Source organism: Gekko japonicus, unplaced genomic scaffold (genome assembly GCF_001447785.1).
Source record: "Gekko japonicus isolate JY-2015 unplaced genomic scaffold, Gekko_japonicus_V1.1 scaffold1579, whole genome shotgun sequence".
Lineage (NCBI taxonomy): Eukaryota > Metazoa > Chordata > Lepidosauria > Squamata > Gekkonidae > Gekko > Gekko japonicus.
The window spans coordinates 383,070-405,079 of NW_015161443.1; the positions used below are offsets into that span (position 1 = coordinate 383,070).

The 22,010-nt window shown below is 44.3% G+C and overlaps 2 protein-coding genes across 2 annotated transcripts in view; both read left to right on the forward strand.

The window, feature by feature from the left end:
- Window positions 1-2,971, forward strand: part of LOC107125605 (keratin, type II cytoskeletal 4-like) — a 16,388-nt gene extending 13,417 nt beyond the window's left edge. Inside the window, exons 6-7 of the mRNA XM_015429036.1 lie at window positions 1,381-1,506; window positions 2,744-2,971. Coding sequence (XP_015284522.1) covers window positions 1,381-1,506; window positions 2,744-2,971 — 354 coding nt within the window. The remainder of the gene's footprint in view (window positions 1-1,380; window positions 1,507-2,743) is intronic.
- A 15,156-nt stretch (window positions 2,972-18,127) lies between these two features.
- Window positions 18,128-22,010, forward strand: part of LOC107125606 (keratin, type II cytoskeletal 1-like) — a 22,207-nt gene continuing 18,324 nt past the window's right edge. Inside the window, exons 1-2 of the mRNA XM_015429037.1 lie at window positions 18,128-18,678; window positions 21,218-21,429. Coding sequence (XP_015284523.1) covers window positions 18,190-18,678; window positions 21,218-21,429 — 701 coding nt within the window. The 5' untranslated portion in view covers window positions 18,128-18,189. The remainder of the gene's footprint in view (window positions 18,679-21,217; window positions 21,430-22,010) is intronic.

Genomic DNA, 22,010 nt, shown 5'->3' on the forward strand with positions numbered 1-22,010 from the left:
TTATCTTCACAATTACCTTGTATTGTTATAGTTAAGAGTATTTAGCAATTACCATATTTCCCGATACTGTATCTCAGAGAGGGGTAAAAACAGAGTAGACAGTGAAATGGAAGGAAGGAAGGAAGGAAGGAAGGAAGGAAGGAAGGAAGGAAGGAAGGAAGGAAGGAAGGAAGGAAGGAAGGAAGGAAGGAAGGCTGTGCATCTTAAACTAAGAAGAATTTTCTTTTTTCACTTAGTCACACACCCCTACACACAGTCCAGCTCATACCCCTTCCAAACACATATTCCCATCAGGGATGATTCTCACAGTGGGATTCCTACAACACAAAATGGCTGTGGTGGTGGCCACTGTATGCCAACTATGCAATGAAGTAAACCATGCTGAAACAGAGATTCCCCTTCTGGAATTGTTGGTCCTATGCAGTGTTCCCTCTAAGCTGAGTTAGTGTGAGCTAGCTCACTTTTTTTTAGCTTCCAGCTCACACATTTTTGTCTTAGCTCAGGAAGGATGGCTCCAACGCAAACTAATTTATGCAGTAGTCAAATTGTTTGCTCACAGCTTTAATGCCAGTAGCTCACAAAGTAGAATTTTTGCTCACAAGACTCCACAGCTTAGAGGAATCATTGGTCTCATGTCTTATCCTTTCCCATAACTCCTATTTGCCAGAATGCAATCATGGGAACAGTTGCAGATTATGGGATGGATCCAGGACAAAATTTCCTCTTATGCCAGAGCTCTTGACCAAGTGGACATACAAGAAAAAGACCACAGTAGTTGCCTATGCTAACTCAGAATTATTGTATTTCCGCTTGCACAAAATCTTGTGCAACCAGTTTTGGAGCACTATAATATATAGTAGGAAAGTACTAGAAGTTGCGCGTATGTTTCTGCTTGCTCACTGCTGGATCTAAACCACTGTCTCTGAAAAGAAAACTACAGTGTGGATTCTTGGGTATTATACTTTATAAAAAGTACGATAAACCCCATGTACATGAAGCTGAGTTCCTTGGAGGAAGGCAGGATACAAATGTGACTAATTTTTTATTTATCTATTGTTATTTGTTTACTTTATTTGTATCCTGCCTTTCTCTCCAGTGGGGACCCAAAGTGGCTTCCATCATTCTCCTCTCCTCTATTTTATTCTCACAACAACCCTGTGAAGGAGGTTAGACTGAGAATGTGTGACGGGCACAAGGTCACCCAGCAAGCTTCCATGGCACAAGTGGGGATTTGAACCCAGGCCAGATAAAAGTCCAGCACTCTTAACCACTACACCACACTGGCAATAATAATAATAATAATAATAATAATAATAATAATAATAATAATAATAATAATAATAATAATAATAATAATCCCCCCTTCTTATGAGCATTTAGTTTCAGGAACTTCAGAACCGAAGACATCAAATTAATGATGATCTGAAGAACAGCAAACGAGAGGTTGCAGAACTGAGCCGAATAACACAGAGACTGCTCTGTGATCTGGAAAAAGTCAAGAAGCAGGTAAAGAGAGGCAAAACCCTTTAGCCTTACTATGTACATTTGGGGGGGGGGTGTTCCCAGATGTGACAGTCTTGTACAGTTAGCAGAACACCATCTGTAGTGCCTTCTGCATTCTGGGAAATGTAGTTCTTTGAATGTTTGAGATGTATGTTTTCTGGAATGCATTGAATGCTATGGATTTTATCTATTCCAACAACTAGGAGTGGAAATAAAAAAGAGAAAAGGAGAACAGAAGAAGAATGGAGGGCTGATTTCCACTACCACCATTACCCATCAGGAGGACAGTTGTGGGGATGGTATAGTTAGGGGTCATTTAGTAGAAAAAGAGGTGCAGGAGCTCATTAGCATAACTTTTTGCATATGCCACACCCCCTGACATCACCGGAAGTGTGTCAGAAGGCAACACCCATCGCTCAGGCTCCACTGGACTGTTTTGGATTGCTAGCTATTGGGGGGGGGGAATGTGCAGATCTGCCCTCACAGAGGGGGGGTGACTTGTCAGAGCTTGTACCTGAAGGTGGCCAGAGGGGGGGGCTCTCTGGCTGCTTCTTGCTCCTTGTGACCCTACTGAGGGCTGCTGGGAGCAGGGGGTGGGGCTTGTTATATATGCCCGCTCCCTGAGCTCCTTACTGCCGGAGCTCTGCTCCTGTGCGCTCCTGCAGGAAATGACCCCTGGGTATAGCACAGGAGAAGGGAATTGTGGAGGGATGACTGAGAATCCTGTGGTGCCCTGATGTCATCCTTAGATATGCCATAATATCCCATGCTCTCCAAAAGCTAGGGTAAAATGAGCTTTGCATTAAAGAACTTCTGAATTGTCTTCTCCTTTTCTGTTGCTTTGGTAACAGTCAAATGTTCACGCAAACAGAATAGGCAAGGCTCGGCCAAATCCCTGTTAACTTCTCCTTCAAACTGAGGAGCAGCTGGCTGCCACGATCCCGTCATCATTAGTGCTAAAATGCATTTGAAGCAGGGAGAACATTCACACAAATTCTCAGACAGGGATGCAGAAACATTCTCGCACTCAGACGGCGCTGGTTTTGAATGGCATCTCAAGATCTCCAACACTGTTTGAATTTTATCCTGAGTGAATTTAGAGGGATGAACGACTAGTTTTTATTTATTTATTCTTGGATTTATATCCTGCCCTCCCCGCAGACGGGCTCAGGGCGGCTCACATAAGTTTTACGTGCCAGTGCCTGAGAGAAAGTACTTATTGTGCTTAATCCACTGGCAGGTCGCGTCTTTGCAGTCGACTGTTTTTGATACCGAGTATCACGGCGATTTGACTCTGAAGGATGCCCAGGAGAATCTGGATAAGCTCCACAGCGCCCTGCATAAATCCAAGGATGAGCTGGCATGCATGTTGAGGAACTATCAGGAGCTTCTCAATGACAAGCTGGCCCTAGATATTGAAATAGCGACATATAATTCATTGCTGGAGGGAGAAGAAAACAGGTATTAATCTTCTACTTTTAGAGGTCACTACTCAGAGCCAAACTAGGTGGTACTTTTCTTACACATTCTGCCATGGGGACTCACAGCCATACTAATTAATTAATTAAATGGCCAGGAGACCCAAAGATTGTGAGCCGCAAGGATTGTTTTTAGGGGCTGAGAGAACTCCAAAAGAACTCTGACTGGTCCAAGGTCTCCCAGCTGGCTTCACATGGAGGAGTGGGGACTTGAACCTGGTTCTCTGGATTAGAGTCTGCTGCTCTTAACCACTACACCAAACTGGCTCTCTTGCAGCCATACTGTAGGCAGTGGCATGGGGGAAGCAAGGGCTCCTGCCTCCCCCTGTGCTGATTTCACCAGCTGAAACGACCAGGGGACTGTGGGGTCAGGCCTTATTCACCTTGTTGGGAGGCTACATATGCACGGAGTGTTTGCATGTGCAGCCTCCTGACAGGACAAATAAGTACCATCCCCCCCTCCGCAGCCCCTGTGTCATTTTAGCAGCTGAAAATGGCAAAGAGGCAGAGGCAGGAGCCCCTTTTCTCTGGGCACCACTGTCCTGATTAGAATTGAGCCCAGCTGTGCTTTTTACTCATGAGTTGCCATGGGGACTCACAGCTGCTGTATGTCTGCAAATCCCCATGGCAAACTTGTGAAAAAAACTAGCCTTTAGTTTGGCTTTCAGTATGGAAGTGTTTGGGTCAATTCATCTGAAACCACTAGCAAAGATCTGACTCAAAAACAGTTCAGCCAAAAATGGGACTGGACTACTGAAGCCAGCAGATGAAGAATTGCATATTTGAACATTCCCATATAGTTTTTTTTTTAAAAAAGGATCATTTCATACAGAAGTGATCTGCAAATTCCCTGTGTGCGCACACAACGGACACCTGCCTTGATTCAAACCTGGCCCCAGCAAACCAAGCTATTTCTAAACCCAGAAGCCTCCTGCACTCTTTGTGATATAATCAGGGTCACTGCTGGGTTCCTGAATACTTCTCCATGCCCTTGAAGGGAGATCTCTCGCTCACTCTCCGTCTCCATGGCCCCCCCCCCGGAACCTTGAACTCTGTTATCGCGTGTCACAACAATCCCTTGGAAATGTCATTTTCCCAGAATGCCTATGGTTCTTAATATAGACATCAGGTGCCATACATACCAGAGTTCCTGGATTCTGGGATACTGTTGAAGTAGCATTCAAGGTGATGGGGGGGGGGGAGGGTTTTATTTCAGCCAGAACCAAGAAAGAAGTCTTTTTCAAGCAGACAACTAAAGTGGAAATTTGACAAACAGAAACTTAAAAACGCACATACCACACAAATACACTCCTTCGATTTAACTGCAGCAGCTCCAGCTGAGAATATATATGGCCGCAAACTCAAGTTCATTGCTGTGCAATATATCAAAAGGCAGGGATTCTTAAACCAAAACTAATTCCTCCATATACTGTGGAACAAAGTAAATGTTACAGTTTTTAAAGAGTTGGGTCTCAGTTCCCTGGAGCCAGTTTTTATTCCCTACAGCCACACAGTAGCTGTGGGCAACAGCATCTAAAACGGGGAGGGGGGGGGAGGGCCCAAACAGCCTTGGAATGGGACTGAAGGGAATCTCAAGGAATGGGACTTAAGGAATCTCAAAGTAGTTTACCATTGCCTTCCCTTTCTCTTCCCACAACAGGCACCTTTTGAGGAAGGTGGGACTGAAAGGGTTCTGAGAGAACTGTGACTGGCTCAAGATCACCCAGCAGGCTCCATATAAAGAAGTGGGGAATCAAACCTGGTTCTCCAGATTAGAGCCTGCTGCTTTTAACCATCACACCACTCTGGCCATTATTGTTTTTATTCCATTTCTCTTGTTTTATTTGCCATTTCAATTTGTTCATCACTTTGTGAATTTTCTAAACAGCGAAGTGGCATATACGGTTTTGGAATAAATACAGTAAATAAGTATTGCAAATATTTTCCTAACAATGTGAATATTATCTGTGTTTAGCTAGCTATCTTCTATCTAATCTAATCCAATATAATCTAATAAGAGAAAATCTGGGTTTTCACATGATTTATAAACAATTTTCCCTAACAGGTTAATTTCTGGGAATCTTGTGAATATAGGTAAGTAACTATACAGTTTCCTTTTTGGAACTCCAAATATTGTACCTTATATATGGACATGTGAAGCCACAGAATGATGTTGGTAGGGGGGGGGGGGGGGAATGCAGAAAGAAGAAAAATAACAGAACAAAGAGAACAGAGCCAGAACCCCACCCCACCCCGCTGTCCTCGTTTTCTACTTGCAGGGCAATTTTTCTATTGGGTTACATTCAAAATGGCATCCTGAAATGATACACACAGAGCCATCTTATTCTGATATATGTGTATCCAACCTCATGGTTCATTTTCAAGCCTGGCAAAACCTCTCCAGGATTCAAGGCTGAGGTCTGTCCCAGTACTCCTGCTATCTGAAATTGTTTAATTGGAGCTACTGGAATGTAAACCTTGTTTATGCAAAATGTGCATTCAGCCATCCTCTATCATCTATCTATCATCTATCTATCATCTATCTATCTATTAGATTTATACCCCGTCCTTCCCACCAAGGCAGGCTCAGGGCGGATTACATATATTAAAAAAAATTAAAAACAGAATAAAATCATACAAATAATTCTATACATAGATATTGCATGTCAGGCAGTGAAACAACAATTTCCCAAGTATTATCCATAACAGGTGTCAGTCAGTAATGGTAATAGCCGATGGTAAAATATATATATAATATTCTCTTGCAGAGTTTTTCATTTTGCTATACTCTAATCACTGGGAATGCTCTTTGTTGCAGTTGTGGTCCCTGCCCCAAGCAAAGTAGCTGATGACTCTGGCAGTGAACCTGGATATGGCTCTCTAAGTGGAGGTTTCAGCAGTAGAAATGGAAAATGTAACAATGGAGGTCCAAGGATGGGACAAACCCATGGAAATTTAGACTGCTACCCAGTGGGATATGCTTCTAGGACTGTGGGTAAGCAGTGCATCCCTGGAGGTGATGAGTGCAGCAAAAGTGGTGGGTGCAACGCCACCAGTGGTAGCTATGCCTCCAGAAGTGCCCAGAGTCTCCGTGCTACCAGTTATGGAACTGGTGGGCCTGCCACGTCTGTTGCAGCAAGATGTGAGGGTGGCCACCACAGTACTAGTAATGTGGCTGGTGCATGTTGTCATCATGGCCATTCATGTAACTCTGGCACCTCATTCTTCACAGGCAACAGGATATAAATGCTTCACAACAACCAAAAGCAGTGCAGATTCTTAAATTATTTTTTTTAATACAAGGCCACTAAGGCCAAACAAAATGACATTAGAAATAAAAAGGAAAATAATATTTATAACAGTAAATAGTGCCATTCTGATAGCACTGAGTTTGACCCTTTGGTGCAAGAAATCTTGCATAGATGCAATAACCTTTTGGTGGAAGAACTTCTTGCATCAATGGGGAGCTTTCTGGTACCAGAGGAGGAAAGAAGCACTGTGAGCAGAATGGACCTGTGGGATCCAACTCATTTTATCAACTATCGCACAAAAAAGATTATGATTCTTAATCGTTTTAGGTAACATTTTCAGAGTGCACAGTGTGTTGCAATTGTTATCTTTTTGCTTCCACAAGAAGTCTGTGACTCAGGCTGCTAGTGGTCCCGTTTTACATATGGGGAGCATAACTGAGAGATTATGTCTTGGATCCCATCTAGATTTCCACTGGTGTGAGTGGGAGAGATTTTCACCAATCCCTCCTCCTGCAGAAGACCTCTGAATCTCCCCTTAAGCTATCCCCAGGAGCCCCCAGCCCAACCCAAAGCAGTATTTCAGGGTGTGTTTTGGTCTGCCAGAGGAAGGCGGAATGAACAAAATGGTCCCATGGAAATGTAGGCATAATCCAACTCTGTGACTTTCCTAAGGCTACCTCAGTACACCAACGGCTTGAGTGGGATTCAAAACCCATGTTCTCTGATCTTACTCCAAATAGCTATCCAATGGCAGGGAGGGAATACTGTGTTTTGTGATGTAAAGCCTCTATGTGCAGTTCATCCATCATTGTTCTAAGAAGGTGGGCAGCCATGTTGGTCAGAAGTAGTAGAACAAAGTCTAAGTCCAGTGGCACCTTTAAGACCAACAAAGTTTTATCCAAGGTATGAGCTTTCCTGTGCATACATACAAAATAAATAAAATAATAATAGTAAATAATATGAAGTGTAGTGGGTTAGACGCATGTAAAAACCACTGAGACGGAGTACACAACAAACACAACAACTACTGGCCGGCTGGCCAACTATATACACACCTGGGGACACCCCCTAGGTCCTGTTGGTGGGTTCAAATCTCCCGCCACGGTCCTATTGGTTCCCAAGTGGAGAGACTTGGGAGTTCCTACAGAGTCAAGTTCGGAAGTATTCATTGGCCCCTGGTGGTGGTCAGCGAACATAACATAATAATAAATAAAACTTTGTTGGTCTTAAAGATGCCACTGGACTCAAACTTTGCACTATCATTGTTCTAAATCAGTGCTTGGTAGGCTGTACTCACCCTCTACTGAATACCTATTTTGAGATAGATGAACATAATGCGTGGTGAAAAAGCATGTGTGAATCATTTGCCCTGAGTGAAAACCAGATGCCCTTCACCTCAGAAACCATTTTATTGCCCTCACCTGGAAACCCCAGGCAAGCCCAACCTTGTCAGATCTTGGAAGCTAAGCAGGGTAGAATCTGGCAAGTACTTGGAAGGGAGACCTCCTTGAAATACCAAAGGTGGGAGGGGAGGGTGGGCTTTATTCAGCCACCTTTCTGAATATCCAGTAGGGCTCAGTCACCAGAGGTCACCGGGACTTCCAGGTGCACACACACTCTCTCACACACATGCACATATTTAAAAAAGAAACATTTTTTTAATAACTCAGACCAATGACCCATCTAACTCAGTACAAATAATATCAGTTATCCATTCCTCTCCATGGTCTCAGGCAGAGGTTTTCCCCAAACTTAAGACCTGGACTCTGCAGAATTGGTTAGGATATAGGTGAAGGCTTCTGCAGCCACATGACACAACCCAGCACCCTCCATCCCAGGCTGCTGCAGAGTCTGGAAAGACCATTCCCACACCTACCAGCTTCTTAATCAGAGGAAATGTCAGATAAAGGAAATCAGAGTGGAGATCTGCAGCTCAGCAGTCCCAGCCAGACTTGCTATGCTGCTTGTCCATTATAATACAAGGATCTATCCTGCGTTTCTGAAGTTCAGCGGTGGCCATCATCTTGTGGCTGGCTCAGCCACCTGTGGCAGCCATTTTGTTGCTGTGTCCACCATGCCATGTCAGAATTCCAAATGTGCTTGCAGGCTCAAAAGGGTTGGGGACCCCCGGTCCAGAAGGCATACAGTGCTGCGTTCCTGCTCTGACGATAGATAGATAGGTGGGCATGCTCCAGTCCAACATACTTCCTCCTGCCTGTTTCTGTTCAGTGAAATGACTTTGTATGCACTTCTGTGCTTGTGCTTTTGCAATGGAAGTTGCTGCCTAAGTTGATGATACACACCCCAGAGCAGCAGGCGTGCTTTGTAAGCATACCACAAACCACAATATGATGCCACAGTGTCCCTTGTACACAATGATACCGAGGCTCCTGGCTTTAAGCTGTGCGCTAATACCTTGTAAACAGCATTCCTTTGATATGCAAATAGTCAATTTAGCTGGCAGAGATCATCACCAAAGCTTGCTAAAGGCACTTTCTTACAGGGTAATGTATTGTGGCTATTTGTACATGTTTTGTGACAGAATTAATAAGTACAGAATTTCCACAGTGACGGTCATTACAAAGAGCTGGGAAACGATATATTAAAAGTAATGCAAGGGGGAAATGTGTTTGACATTGTTTTCCCATCAAGACATATTGTACCATCTGTTATGATCTTTGGAACTTGTTGTAAACATTCATAAAGCAGCTAAGTACCTCATTGTTCTTAACGTGGCCCTTTCCTCTTAATTACAAGTGCTGTCCACATAGTTCTATTAAAATCAGTGAAAATTTGCCACAGATATCAACGATAGATGGGGTAGGACCCTTTAATTGTACTGCAGAGTATCTCTGGATGCCAAGAAGTGATTTATTTAGAACTGTACACAATATTTTTAGCTTCTGTGGCAGTAGTTCTGATAAGTACAGATTCACAAAGAATGTTAAGGAGAATTGGAAAAGTTTTAGAGGAGAGAGATAAGAATGATAGATTTGAATTATATTAAGGACTGGAGTATGTTTAACCTAAAGAAATGAAGATTAAGGGTATGGTTAAAATGAATTCAGGGGACAAATTTCTCAAGGAAACTCTATTAGCTCCCAATCTGAATTTATTTAACCTTATAAATTATACATTTTGTTAGTTTTAAAGATTTCAGGAAACATGTTGTAAAAAATTAATTTTAGCAGGCTCCATAGAATTGTTTTAAATTAAAAGAACAGTTAAGATTCAAGGGGAAAATCAGACAAATGTCATGGTCTTAAAGATGTTTAAGCCTATGCTTAACTTCCTTGTAGAAATCAATACAACTTAACTTTAGCTGAATTATTCCCGCAGCTTTTAAAGTATTCCTCACAGCTGGATCTCAAAACCAAACTTTGCAAAGGACTACAGTTAAAAAAGTCACAATTATTATTACTTTGCCAGTTCTCCAATGTATGAGCAAATTTTTCTTTTCTAATGTATGATGGGGATGGCAGGGGGGTGGGTGGAGCTGTCTCAAAGCATGTCACCCTCTGTATTTCCATCCCTGAAACTTTTCAAGAAAAGGTTGGGTAAGCATAGGGTATACGGATGGGGTGTGTTTTCCATTGGACTAGCTTCTCTATGATTATTCTATGACCCCTTTGCCCATTTATTCAACAATGTGAGAACCACATCACTGTTGTGTTGTTCCGTATGTTATGCCAACTTCTCCAGGAAATTCCTGGAGATGGGAAATTCGTGGAGATTCGAGAGCCTCAGCCAAGATGTGACGTCACTCTAGGACTTTTATAGAGGGAAGGCTCAATGGTATATTATGCAGGCTGCCCTACTTACTGCCATTTCCATTTATGGGAACTGATCTCTGTAGTCTGGAGATTAGTTGTAATTCCAGAAAAACTCCAGGCCACACCAGCAATTGGTAATCCTACAGAGGGTGGTGCACCTGAATACAGCAACCAAGTTGGAAGGGTCATCAACTGTAAAAAGGGTCTATGCAAATCAAATAAACATGCCTATATTTCTCACCAGTTTTCATGCTTATGAGTAAATTTGCATGCCCTGCACTACTCCATTTTATCTCTTTAGTATGGATAGTGGATGATCCTGTGCTTTATGAACTTGTATAATTTTTAAACATAACATACCACCACTTGAACTATTTTGATTAGTGATAAAAGCTCTGACTTGCCTGCTGGGTCTCCAATAAACAGCATGAAGAATTAGTCTTGTTGACTTTTGCTCATGATTCTCTCTCACATACATACACAAGAAAATGAGTGATATTAAGAATTACTGCTCAGTACACTTCTAGAAGTGGCAGGAGGCGTCCTCATTGTGGACTCATATTAACAAGCACAGCGACAAAGATGAGGGTGGGGAAGAATGAGTTTGAAATGCTACGCTGAAATTTGGAAAGGTTCACACTGCAGGGAGCAGGGCCATAGGCCCATGGCCTCCCCATATTTTAGAAATAGATCATTAATGCAAAGGTAGTATATAAATGTGCTAAATACATATCTGTACTATTTAGGGATGCTGACCTGGATAGTCCAGGCTAGCCCGATCTCATCAGATCTCAGAAGCTAAGCAGGGATGGCCCTGGCTAGTATTTGGATGGGAGACCTCCAAAGAATCCCAGGGTTGTGATGTAGAGGCAGGCAATGGCAAACCAACACTGAACATCTCTTGCCTTGAAAATCCCACCAGGAGTCTCCACAAGTCAGCTGTGACTTGACGGCAAAAACAACAACAAACCATTTAGAGCGGGTGCACCTTCCACCTTTCATTACAGGAAAAGCACTGGTTCTATATACCCACAAGACTTGCACAGAACCCACAAGTGGGGAAGCACAAGACTCTGACAAAGATGAGATGAAACTGGGGTGGGGAAGAATGAGTTTGAAATGCTAAACTGAAATTTGGAAAGGTTCACACTGCAGAGAGCAGGGCCATAGGCCCATGGCCTCCCCATCTTTTAGAAATAGATCATTAATGCAAAGGTAGTATATAAATGGGCTAAATACATATGTGTACTATTTAGGGGGAGCTGCGGTGGCTCAAGTGGTTAAGACACTGAACTGCAGGCTGTGGAAGATCAGTAGTTCAGCAGTTCGAGACCCGGGTGCCACATGATGGAGTGAGCTCCCATCTCTAGTTCCAGCTCCTGCCAACCTAGCAATTCGAAAGCAAGAAATTGCAAGCTAGAAGTGGCAGGAGGCGTCCTCATTGTGGACTCATATTAACAAGCACAGCGACAAAGATGAGGGTGGGGAAGAATGAGTTTGAAATGCTACGCTGAAATTTGGAAAGGTTCACACTGCAGGGAGCAGGGCCATAGGCCCATGGCCTCCCCATATTTTAGAAATAGATCATTAATGCAAAGGTAGTATATAAATGTGCTAAATACATATCTGTACTATTTAGGGATGCTGACCTGGATAGTCCAGGCTAGCCCGATCTCATCAGATCTCAGAAGCTAAGCAGGGATGGCCCTGGCTAGTATTTGGATGGGAGACCTCCAAAGAATCCCAGGGTTGTGATGTAGAGGCAGGCAATGGCAAACCAACACTGAACATCTCTTGCCTTGAAAATCCCACCAGGAGTCTCCACAAGTCAGCTGTGACTTGACGGCAAAAACAACAACAAACCATTTAGAGCGGGTGCACCTTCCACCTTTCATTACAGGAAAAGCACTGGTTCTATATACCCACAAGACTTGCACAGGACCCACAAGTGGGGAACCACAAGACTCAAAGGGGGGTTCCATCCTCCCCCTACTCACCATGCTGCTCCCACCGCAGCTTGGGTTTCTGCTCCTCCTCCTGCCTGTCTAAATTACTGCTGCCTTGGTGGTGGTGGGGTCAGTAACAACTACCATTCCCCCTCCCATGTACAATCCCTGGCTCACTTCCAGCAGTGCCGCCTTGGTGGGGGTGGGAGGAGTGTCACTGCCTCAGCAGTGGGGTTGGCTGGAGGGTCCTACACCTCTTCCCCTGCCTGTCTTCAATTTAGCCACCTCAGTGGCTGAAGGCAGATCTCATCAGATCTCAGAAGCTAAGCAGGGATGGCCCTGGCTAGTATTTGGATGGGAGACCTCCAAAGAATCCCAGGGTTGTGATGTAGAGGCAGGCAATGGCAAACCAACACTGAACATCTCTTGCCTTGAAAATCCCACCAGGAGTCTCCACAAGTCAGCTGTGACTTGACGGCAAAAACAACAACAAACCATTTAGAGCGGGTGCACCTTCCACCTTTCATTACAGGAAAAGCACTGGTTCTATATACCCACAAGACTTGCACAGAACCCACAAGTGGGGAAGCAAACCTATGGCTGTGATCAAACACACAAAATGATCTACTTTCCATCCACTTTCCAATAGGATTTTGCCAGTTCACACAGTAAAACCCAGTTGGAAAGTGCATTGAAAGTGGATTATTTAGTGTGTGTGATTGCAGCCTAGCTCTCCTTTCATGTTTGTACAAATATCTCTTTTGTGTCTATATGGCTCCCATCTGCAGATTTACATACCCACAGATGGGGCCATGTTGACAGATATATAGATTAAGGGAATCTGTGTATGTCAAGGCACAAGCCCCTGTACTTACTTGTGTCGATATCTGCTACAGATTTCCATTCCCCCCCTTCCCGATGCTGTACTTGATGTTTCCCTGAGAAGATTTTCAGGGGGCATTTTGTGCTGCAGCAAGAAGGTGAGATGAAAAAGTTGCATTCCATTGACCGAAATCCTTTCCATCCACTGTAGTTTCTGGTGGATCTAAGTCAATGTGTTGTTTTCAGCTGCTGTAATCTATGAACAAAGATCTGGCTCTCTTGTCTGAACATATCCATTAACAAGTTATTTATCACTTTCTAATCATAAAAACAATTTTCAGTTCATATCAGTGTGTTTTCCCCACTCTGTTTTGGTGAACCCCATTGTTAAGTCTCTTGCCCATTCAAAATGTCCCAAGGACTTGTGAGTGAGGCTTTTCCTATGCCAAATGATTTATGTCTCTCACAGAAGCTGAATGATTTCATGAACATTTTTTGATATTACCTCATCAACTAGAAAGTCCATCAAAATTCCATGTTATCACAACTGATGGGACTAAATGGAAGATATTCTTATTTGAAAACCTAAAGATCTTCAGCTTAAGTTGAAGCCCTCAGAGTAAAGAGATTCCATATTTCCCATCTGGCATTTATTTCAACTTTGTTTAGAGCTTTATGCCCTATTTTCTTCCTTAATAAGGAATCCTAAGTGGCTTAAAACATTGTTTTTCCCTCTTCCATTTTATCTCCACAACAACATCCCTGTGATGTGAGAGCTGAGAGAGAATGACTGGCCCATGGTCATCTAGTGAGCTTCCATGGCAGAATGCAGATTTGAACCCAGGACTCTCAGATCCTACTCCAGCACTCTAATCACTGCACCATTGGCTGTCTTCTATTGTTTCAAGGCAACACCAACCTGGCTCCAGATTCAGCCTGTGTTGCTTCTGGCTTTGTTTCTTCTGGCTTGTACAGTGCTGAGAGATGCCAAACGTTATCTCCTCCCCTCACAAGCAGTAAAGTGACTAAAACATTGCCAATGCTGATCGGCACTGAAGGGAGTCCTCCCTCCCCACCTACCCGGCCAATGAGTGGCTGGTTTATAAAAACTCCATCTTTAGGTGCTTCAGGCTGTTTGCCAAATATACTACTAACAACAACTACATAATTCATATGGTCTGCACAGCTTCCTGTCCCGTGGCATTTCAAAATGGGTATGTGGATTAAGAGGGTCTGTGTATGTCAAGGCACAGGTCCCTGTGCTTACCTGTGTTGATACCTGCTGCAGATTTCCATTTCCCCCTTATAGTGACTCTTTCTCTGGGTATTGTTTTAGAATGAGGCTGGAGAGCTACCATGGTGCAGTGGTTCAGGTGGGGTAGGATCTTGGAGACCCAGGTTTGAATCCCCACTGAAGAAGAAGGGAAGAGATTGGATTTACACCCCACCCTTCACTCAGAGCAGCTTGCAATCTCCTTCCCCTTCCCCTCCCCACAACAGATACCCAGTGAGGTAGGTGGGGCTGAGAGAGCTCTGACAGAAACTGCTCTTTCAAGGACAGCTCTTGTCAGAACTACGGCTTGCCCAAGGTCATCCAGCAGCTGCAAGTGGAGGAGTGGGGAATCAAAGCCGGTTCTCCCAGATTAGAGTCCGTGCACTTAACCACTATACCAAACTCTGCCATGGAAGCTCACTGGGTTAGGCATGACCTACCCTACAGGGCTGTTGTGATGATAAATGAGAGCAGAGAGCAATGTTGTAAGCCAGTTTGGTTCCCCACTAGAGGAACAGAAGGGAGGGAGGGAGGGAGGGAGTGGTAACTAGCACTATAAATTCTAAATGTTATGCCCATTAAAATATATAGTCAAACCCATATTAGGCTTGGGTCCCGTTGAGGAAAAGGACAAACAAACAAATCTTTGGTATCAAGTGTCTCTCATTTCAAGGTGTGGGGGCCAAAATGTGTCTGCAGCTTTTGTGTACATGGCTTGTAAACCAAGGGAGGAGATTTTAAAACCTAACATCTATCAGTGTCAAAAAATATATCATCACGTCATTCTTTACATCTCTGGTTGTAACAGACTACAACTAACATAATTTGTTTATTAACGTGGATTTAAAATGAAGCTATTAAGGGAGTTTATTCATCCATTCTTTCAGCGTCTCTTACTGTCTTCCCAACCCCAACAATGCCTCTGATTTATCTGGCCAAATGATGTACCATGTGCTGCTGAACTCAGGCAAAAAACTGCTTCCCGATGAAGGGATAGGTAAGTAATTGAGAGCATGCACAGGACGCCTACAACCCACAGTGTCAAACGCTAGATAACTAAATTAATAGTATTTAACTAAATGTTAATGTGTGTAATGCTGACAAGGAAGTTTTGCTTTTAACCACTGTCTGTGTGGGAAAGGTAAGATGAGAGTAATGTTTATAGCGACTCAAGCCAAAATTCCTGTCATCAAAGCATAATGGAACAACCATATACTGAAAGGTGCTGTATTTTCCTTCTGGCAAGATGATAACACTTTTCATATTGTGTCTCAACATCAAAAGCGTGTTATCCCTTTTCCTTTCTTCCACCTCCTGCCCTCCATCCAAAGTCCACACCCATAAGTCACCTGCAATAATATCCCAAAGAGCAAGCTAGAAGGGGGAAATGACTTATGTTTTAATTTTCCCTCCTTTCAAGTTGCTGATGACTTATTTGCCCCCTTAGCGTTTGTCGTGGCTGTAAATAAAAAGCATTTTTTTTGCAAAGTGCTCTAATAATGAATAAATGGCTTGTGAAAGAAAGAGCTTATGCCAGCCATCAAATCCAGGAAAGGTATGCTGCAATGAAGCACAAGGTAGTTGGTCTGATATTCTAGGGTTGCTTTGCATCTATTTGTATAAGTACATACATATAATGATGCTATAGCATCACAGTGTCGTGGTAGATGTGCTGATACTATGGTGTGGATCAAGCAGACCATCAGCAGAAGGAACTGATGGTTGTGGATCTTTCTTGCTTTCTCCCTCCAGTCCCAACCATGAGGAAATTGATTCCTGGGATCACAGGGCCCATGTGGAGTAATATCCATGTGGGCTAGTGGACAGCAGGGAGGGGAGAGGTAAAACTGGTCATCTGGCCTCTTTTTCAGCAGTCTGGTGGCAGAAGAGGGAGAAGGGAGCAATTTTGTCCCTTTCCTCACTGCAATCCACTGATCTAGGTGTAGGGATACCAGACCCCTCAGTGGGGGTCCCCTGGTTTCTGGTACTCCTCTCCCCCAATACCCCCCCCAAACAGGCAAGAAGCTGAAAATAAACATGACATGTCTACATCACCCGGAAGTGATGTAGGCACATCAGTGTCATTGGGGGGGGGGGTTGATGCTCTGGTTTGGGGGCTAATAGAAGCTAATTCTACCCTAGAGGTTTTGTCCACAAACCAGAGCAGCTCCCCTGACGTCCCTGACATGCCGACATCACTTCCAGGTGATGTAGGCATGTCATGTTTATTTCCGGCTTCTTCCTTCAGCACTCCCAGGAAGTTCACCCCCATCCCCCACCCGCTGGTCCCATGGACCTGGCAAGTTGGTCACCCTATCTATGTGTCAACTGGCCCATGTAGGTCCCAAGACCCTGGGCAATGGGGCAAAGAGCCTGCACAAGTAGATAGTTGTATCCCACCCTGTGAGTACAGACCAACAATCCCTCTGCACACAAACAAAGCAATTGTCCCACTTTGCTTCTCATGGCAAAGAATCGCTTCTTTAAATGGGTAAACAAACAAACAAAAACCCCCACAATTAATCCCACTGCAGCAAACATTCTTTTGTCGTTTCTTTGCATCTCACAACTGATTAGGTACATAAGTGCTGTCAAGTCGCAACTGACTTATGGGGACTCCGGCAAGGGGCTTTCAAGACAAGTGAGAAGCAGAGGTGGTTGGCCACTGCCTTCCTCTGCAGAATCTTCCTTGGGGGGGGGGGGCTCCCCCCACATACCAGCCCTGCTTAGCTTCCAAAATCTGACAAGATCGGCCCAAGCCATGCTGCTGTCCCTCCCCAACCAACGGATTATGCTTTTTAAAAAATAGCTTTTGTCTGTGGATGCTATACCCCCCCCCCAGATGTTCCCCATTGCAGAGTGGGGTGGTGGGGTAGGAAAGATCCAACATCGCAACGGGTAAAGGGACTTTCTTCCTCTCTCCAACCTTTTTAATGTGAGTTTAATTAATTAGTTACATTTATTTATTGGAATGTTGTTCTCAGATGTACACACAGAGTTTTTGTGTGCAGTAGGGTTGCCAAGTTGTTTTCGCCCCGCGGCGGGAGGCTCCCGGACGGCGCCTATTGCGTGCGCACGCGCGCCGCATGCACGTCACCCAGAGGTGACGTGATGACACCGAGCATACTGGGGGCGGGGCCACAGCCATCTGAAGGGGAAAGCCCGCCAGCCTGCCAGCCAGCCAGCCAAGGCTTGTCCTGGCCTCCCGTCCCCTGCGCATGCGCAGGGGACGCTCTCTTAGTTTCGGGGGGATTTAAACATAGAGTTTCCCCCTCAGATGGCTGTGGCCCCGCCCCCAGCGTGCCCGGCGTCACCACGTCACCTCCGGGTGACGCGCACGCCGGGGTGGGGTTTCCCCCGGGGCCCGATTCCGTGGCGGCGGAAATCAGGCCTCCAAAACAGGGGGAAATCCGCCCCCGGGGGGACTTGGCAGCCCTAGTGTGCAGGAGATTCCCCATTGATTTTGATGATGGATGCCTTGGACATGCATTCCTTCCTTTCAAGTGAATGGGGAAACAAAATGGTGCCAGGTAGGAGTAAACTGGCTGCCTCTCTCCAGAGTTCTTTGTGCACTGTAAGGGGCACGTGGCATTTTTGGGAAACATCCCTTTGCATGGGTGAGACTCCCATGATTCATTCAAGAGGATAAGAGGAGCAAATGTGGGGCCATGTTGGCTGGGTGAAGTGACAGGGATGCTTAAAGAGGATCCCAAAACCACAGTTTTAACTTGCCCTCCTGCAGAACACGTGTGCCTTCACAGCGTATCCATTGTGGCCGGCAGAAGTGTAGTACTCCCTTCTATAACTTTCTACTTTATAATTAAGGCAAGCCACGGGAATGAATTTCAAGCACAATATCGGTCAAACGAAGCTTGCAAACAAAGCAATTCCCTTAAATTTCTCATTATTTCATAGGTTTATATTTACTATGATGTTTTGCAGATTGAAAAGCATTTGTAATTGCCCTGAGGTAGGCCAAACCCGGGGAAAACTCTAAATTAAAACTGTAAACCAATCAAGCTCAGCTCATCAACGGTATATAAACGTTGACTCTGAGGTCTCCTGCCAGAGGGCTGCTCTCTCCTTTGTTTCTGCCGCACCTGCCTCCTTGGAACCACCTATTTTGACGCTGGGCAGGTCACAATGGCACAACAGATATCCGCTGGGATGTCCTTCTTTGGAGGAAGGGGATTCAGTTCTGCATCTGCCATGGGTGGACTAGGTGGGCACAGAACCTACGTGGCCTCTGTAGGCCATCCTATCGGAAACGAATACGGGGTCCGTTGCTTCGGCAGCCAAAGTCTTTCCAATCTGGGTGGAAGCGGAAGAATTTCTTACGGTGGCTATGGCGGTTCCGGTTCTGGATGTTATAGTGCCTACGGTGCTTATGGTTATGGTCATATGGGTTATGGTACTATGGGTTTTGGTGGCAGGATGGGTCATATCGGAAATGGAGGGCTTGGCGGAGGATATTCCAACTTCAGAGGTGACGGCATCCGAGGAGTCACCATCAACGAGAAGCTCCTGAAGCCCCTCCATGTGGGAGTTGACCCACAGGAGCAGGAAGCACGGAACCACGAGAGGGAAGAGATGAAGACCCTGAATGACCAGTTTGCCTGCTTCATTGATAAGGTGAGCAAGCAAAGAGTTCTAAGATTCTGCTTCGTTTGAAATGAAACAAGCAAACAAAAAAAGGGCCGGGACTACCACAAAAGCCACATGTTTCTAATACAAATCCTGATGCCACCACTGGCACCACAAAATCAATATACAACCAAGCCATGCGGATTTGCTTTGCGTTATTCTTTTTTGCACATGGATTATGCACAGATGTTATAGTTGAGATTTGCTTGCAAATATTTTAATATATAGTGCTGTCAAATATATTACATTTTGGGTATTGTTAAATTGGAGAGGGGTGAGTTGAGGAACAAAGAGGTATTCCCAATGCAACATCTGCAGTGCAGTCCTAAGAACACTTTTCTGGGAGTGAGCCCCATTGAACAGGCCTGAGTCGGATTCTGAGCAGCTCTGCTTAGGATCGCTCTCCAGAAATGTTCAGAAGGGCATTCTTAGAAAGGGATCAGAACTGTAGTGTAATGGGTCAGCTCAGGAGGTTGTTTACATAAGGGATAGTATCTGCTGTATATTGCAAAGTTCATTGTTATGTATTCCCCCTCTTTATACAGCCATTTATTCTATTTTTGTTTTACAAAAGTTATATCTCCGTTTTTTCTCGCACAAGGGCCACCAAGGCAGCTAATTCAATTCAATGTCTTCTGCCTTTGTAAGCCTTTCTTCTGTATGGTACGTCAGAGCTTAGAGAGTTCTGTTGTCTTAGACAGTTCTCTGCCTACCCTAGGGTTGCCAGGTCTGGGTTGGAAAATACTAATAAATTGTTTTGAGGGGAAAAAAGGAACTGTAGTATAATGGATCAGTTCCAGAGGCTGTTTACATAAGGGATAGTATCTGTTGTATATTGCAAAGTTCATTGTTATGTATTCCCCCTCTTTATACAGCCATTTATTCTATTTTTGTTTTACAAAAGTTATATCTCCTTTTTTTCTCGCACAAGGGCCACCAAGGCAGCTAATTCAATTCAATGTCTTCTGCCTTTGTAAGCCTTTCTTCTGTATGGTACGTCAGAGCTTAGAGAGTTCTGTTGTCTTAGACAGTTCTCTGCCTACCCTAGGGTTGCCAGGTCTGGGTTGGAAAATACCTGGAGATTTTGGGGGTGGATCCTGGAGAGGGTGGGGTTTGGGGAGGGGCCTCAGCCTGGTGCAATGTCATAGAGTCCACTCTTCAAAGCAGCCATTTTCTCCAGGGGAGCTGATCTCTGTCAGCTGGAGATCAGCTGTACGAGCGGGGAGATCCCCAGGCCCCACCTGGAGGCTGGAAACCCTAGCCTACACTAACTTTTTTCCCCCTTCAAAGTTTTTCATGTTGGTATGCATTCTTTTCCAGTTGTTCAGCTGTAGCCCCACTGCATTGTTTTGTTTAGTAGAGATCTTTGCTGTATGACTTGGATCTTGTTATCATTTGTATTTATTGCAGATTCAGTTCAGATCCGATTGTACTCATAAAGAATGCATCACCTTGGTCCTTTGCTAGATGGTTATTTGATTGGCAGTGCAATCCTAAGAACACTTTTCTGGCAGCAAGCCCAATTGATTAAACTAGGATTTTGACTAGAGCAGTTTCTTTGCTCACTTAATTCATAAAGCTATGTTTCCCAGAGCTGCTTCCCACATGTCAGTCATCACTGTGTAGAAAAATTATTCAAATGTGTATACTGCCACATATGAAGAACAAGTAAGCGCTCATCTTGCTGCAAAAGCAGAGTCACTGCATACACAAAATCTGATATGCAGTCTCAACATGGTGTGTGTAGATTCATTGTAGAACAGATATGGGCACACCCAGGTGCCCTGGTGTAATAGACAATTCTGATTATAGGAAATTCCACTCTATATATGGATCTTCCCTGCCTGATACCATTTTCCCATTAATTTCAGCATGTATAAATTATTCCCTGTGAAATTAATGGGGACCCTCTCCTCCCATACAATGCACAGAAGAAATTTGCATGCACATCTTAATAATAATTTCTGCTAAATTAATAAATTAACCTCAAAACAAAAATTCATTATGACACTGTGCTAGGTTTTAATATTCACCTGCTGATTCTAGGTGTCTTGCTCTTTTGACTCTAAGAACACTTTTCCTTCTTAGAAATGCAGTAGTAGTGTGTTTGACGAGGCATAATGTGGCTCAGTGTGATGTCCACTCCTTGCAGAGATGCACATCAGACTGAAAAACAAGCAAAATATTTAAAATGTCTGTTTTGAAAGCCAGTTTGGTATAGTGGTTAAGTGCGCAGACTCTAATCTGGGAGAACTGGGTTTGATTCCCCACTCCTCCACTTGCACCTGCTGGATGACCTTGGGCAAGCCATAGTTCTGGCACAGCTGTCCTTGAAAAAGAGCAGTTTCTCTCTCAGCCCCACCCACCTCACAGGGTGTCTGTTGTGGGGAGGGGAAGGGAAAGGAGTTTGTAAGCCGCTCTGAGACTCCCTTGGGTAGTGAAGGGCGGGGTATAAATCCAATCTCTTCTTCTTGACTCTATTTTCTTATTAAAATTCCTGTTATATCATAATTTCTTTAAAAATCAGGTCCGATACCTGGAGCAGCAGAACAAAGTTCTTGACACCAAGTGGAGACTTTTACAAGAGTGTGCCCTGCCAGCGAGGAAGAACCTTGAACCATACTATGAGAATTTCATCAGCAACATGAAAAAGCAGCTTGACTGCTTATTAAGTGAAAGAGACCATCTAACCAGTGAAGAAGCTTCCATTCAGCAGCTGGTGGAGGAATTCAAGACTGGGTAAGACCATTTGCACATCAGCATCACCTAACCTGTAGGGTTGCCAACTCTGGGTTTGGGAAATTCCTGGAGATTTGAGGGTTGGGCAGAGTTTGGGAAAGTAGGAGCTCAGGAGAGATGTTATGACACAGAACACACCCTCCAGAGCTGCCATTTTCTCCAAGGGATCTGACCTCTCTAGTCCGGAGGTCACTTGTAGTTCTGGGAGATCTCCAGGCCCCACCTGGAGACTGGGCAACACTAGTCTGGACAGAGAGAACAATAACTAGATTAGGGACTGCCCACAATTTCAAATTGTGTCCTTCCTGTCTCCTAATTGGCTCTGCTGAAGACTTCCTTCTTCTGTAAAGGTTCCTCTTGTTCTTTGTTCCTTTTACAGCAGACACTGGGTCGTTTAGGCTTTCTCTCGGTATGTTCTACAACAGTTTGTTCTTCTATAATAAACCTACTTATTTTTCTCTAAACAGTCAGTACTACACTTCCTTTGCATATTTAAACTCTGCTAACTCTCCAGGGGAGATTTCTGAAGTCTGGAGTAATTCCAGGGGATCTCCAGGCACCACCTGGAGGCTGACAACCCT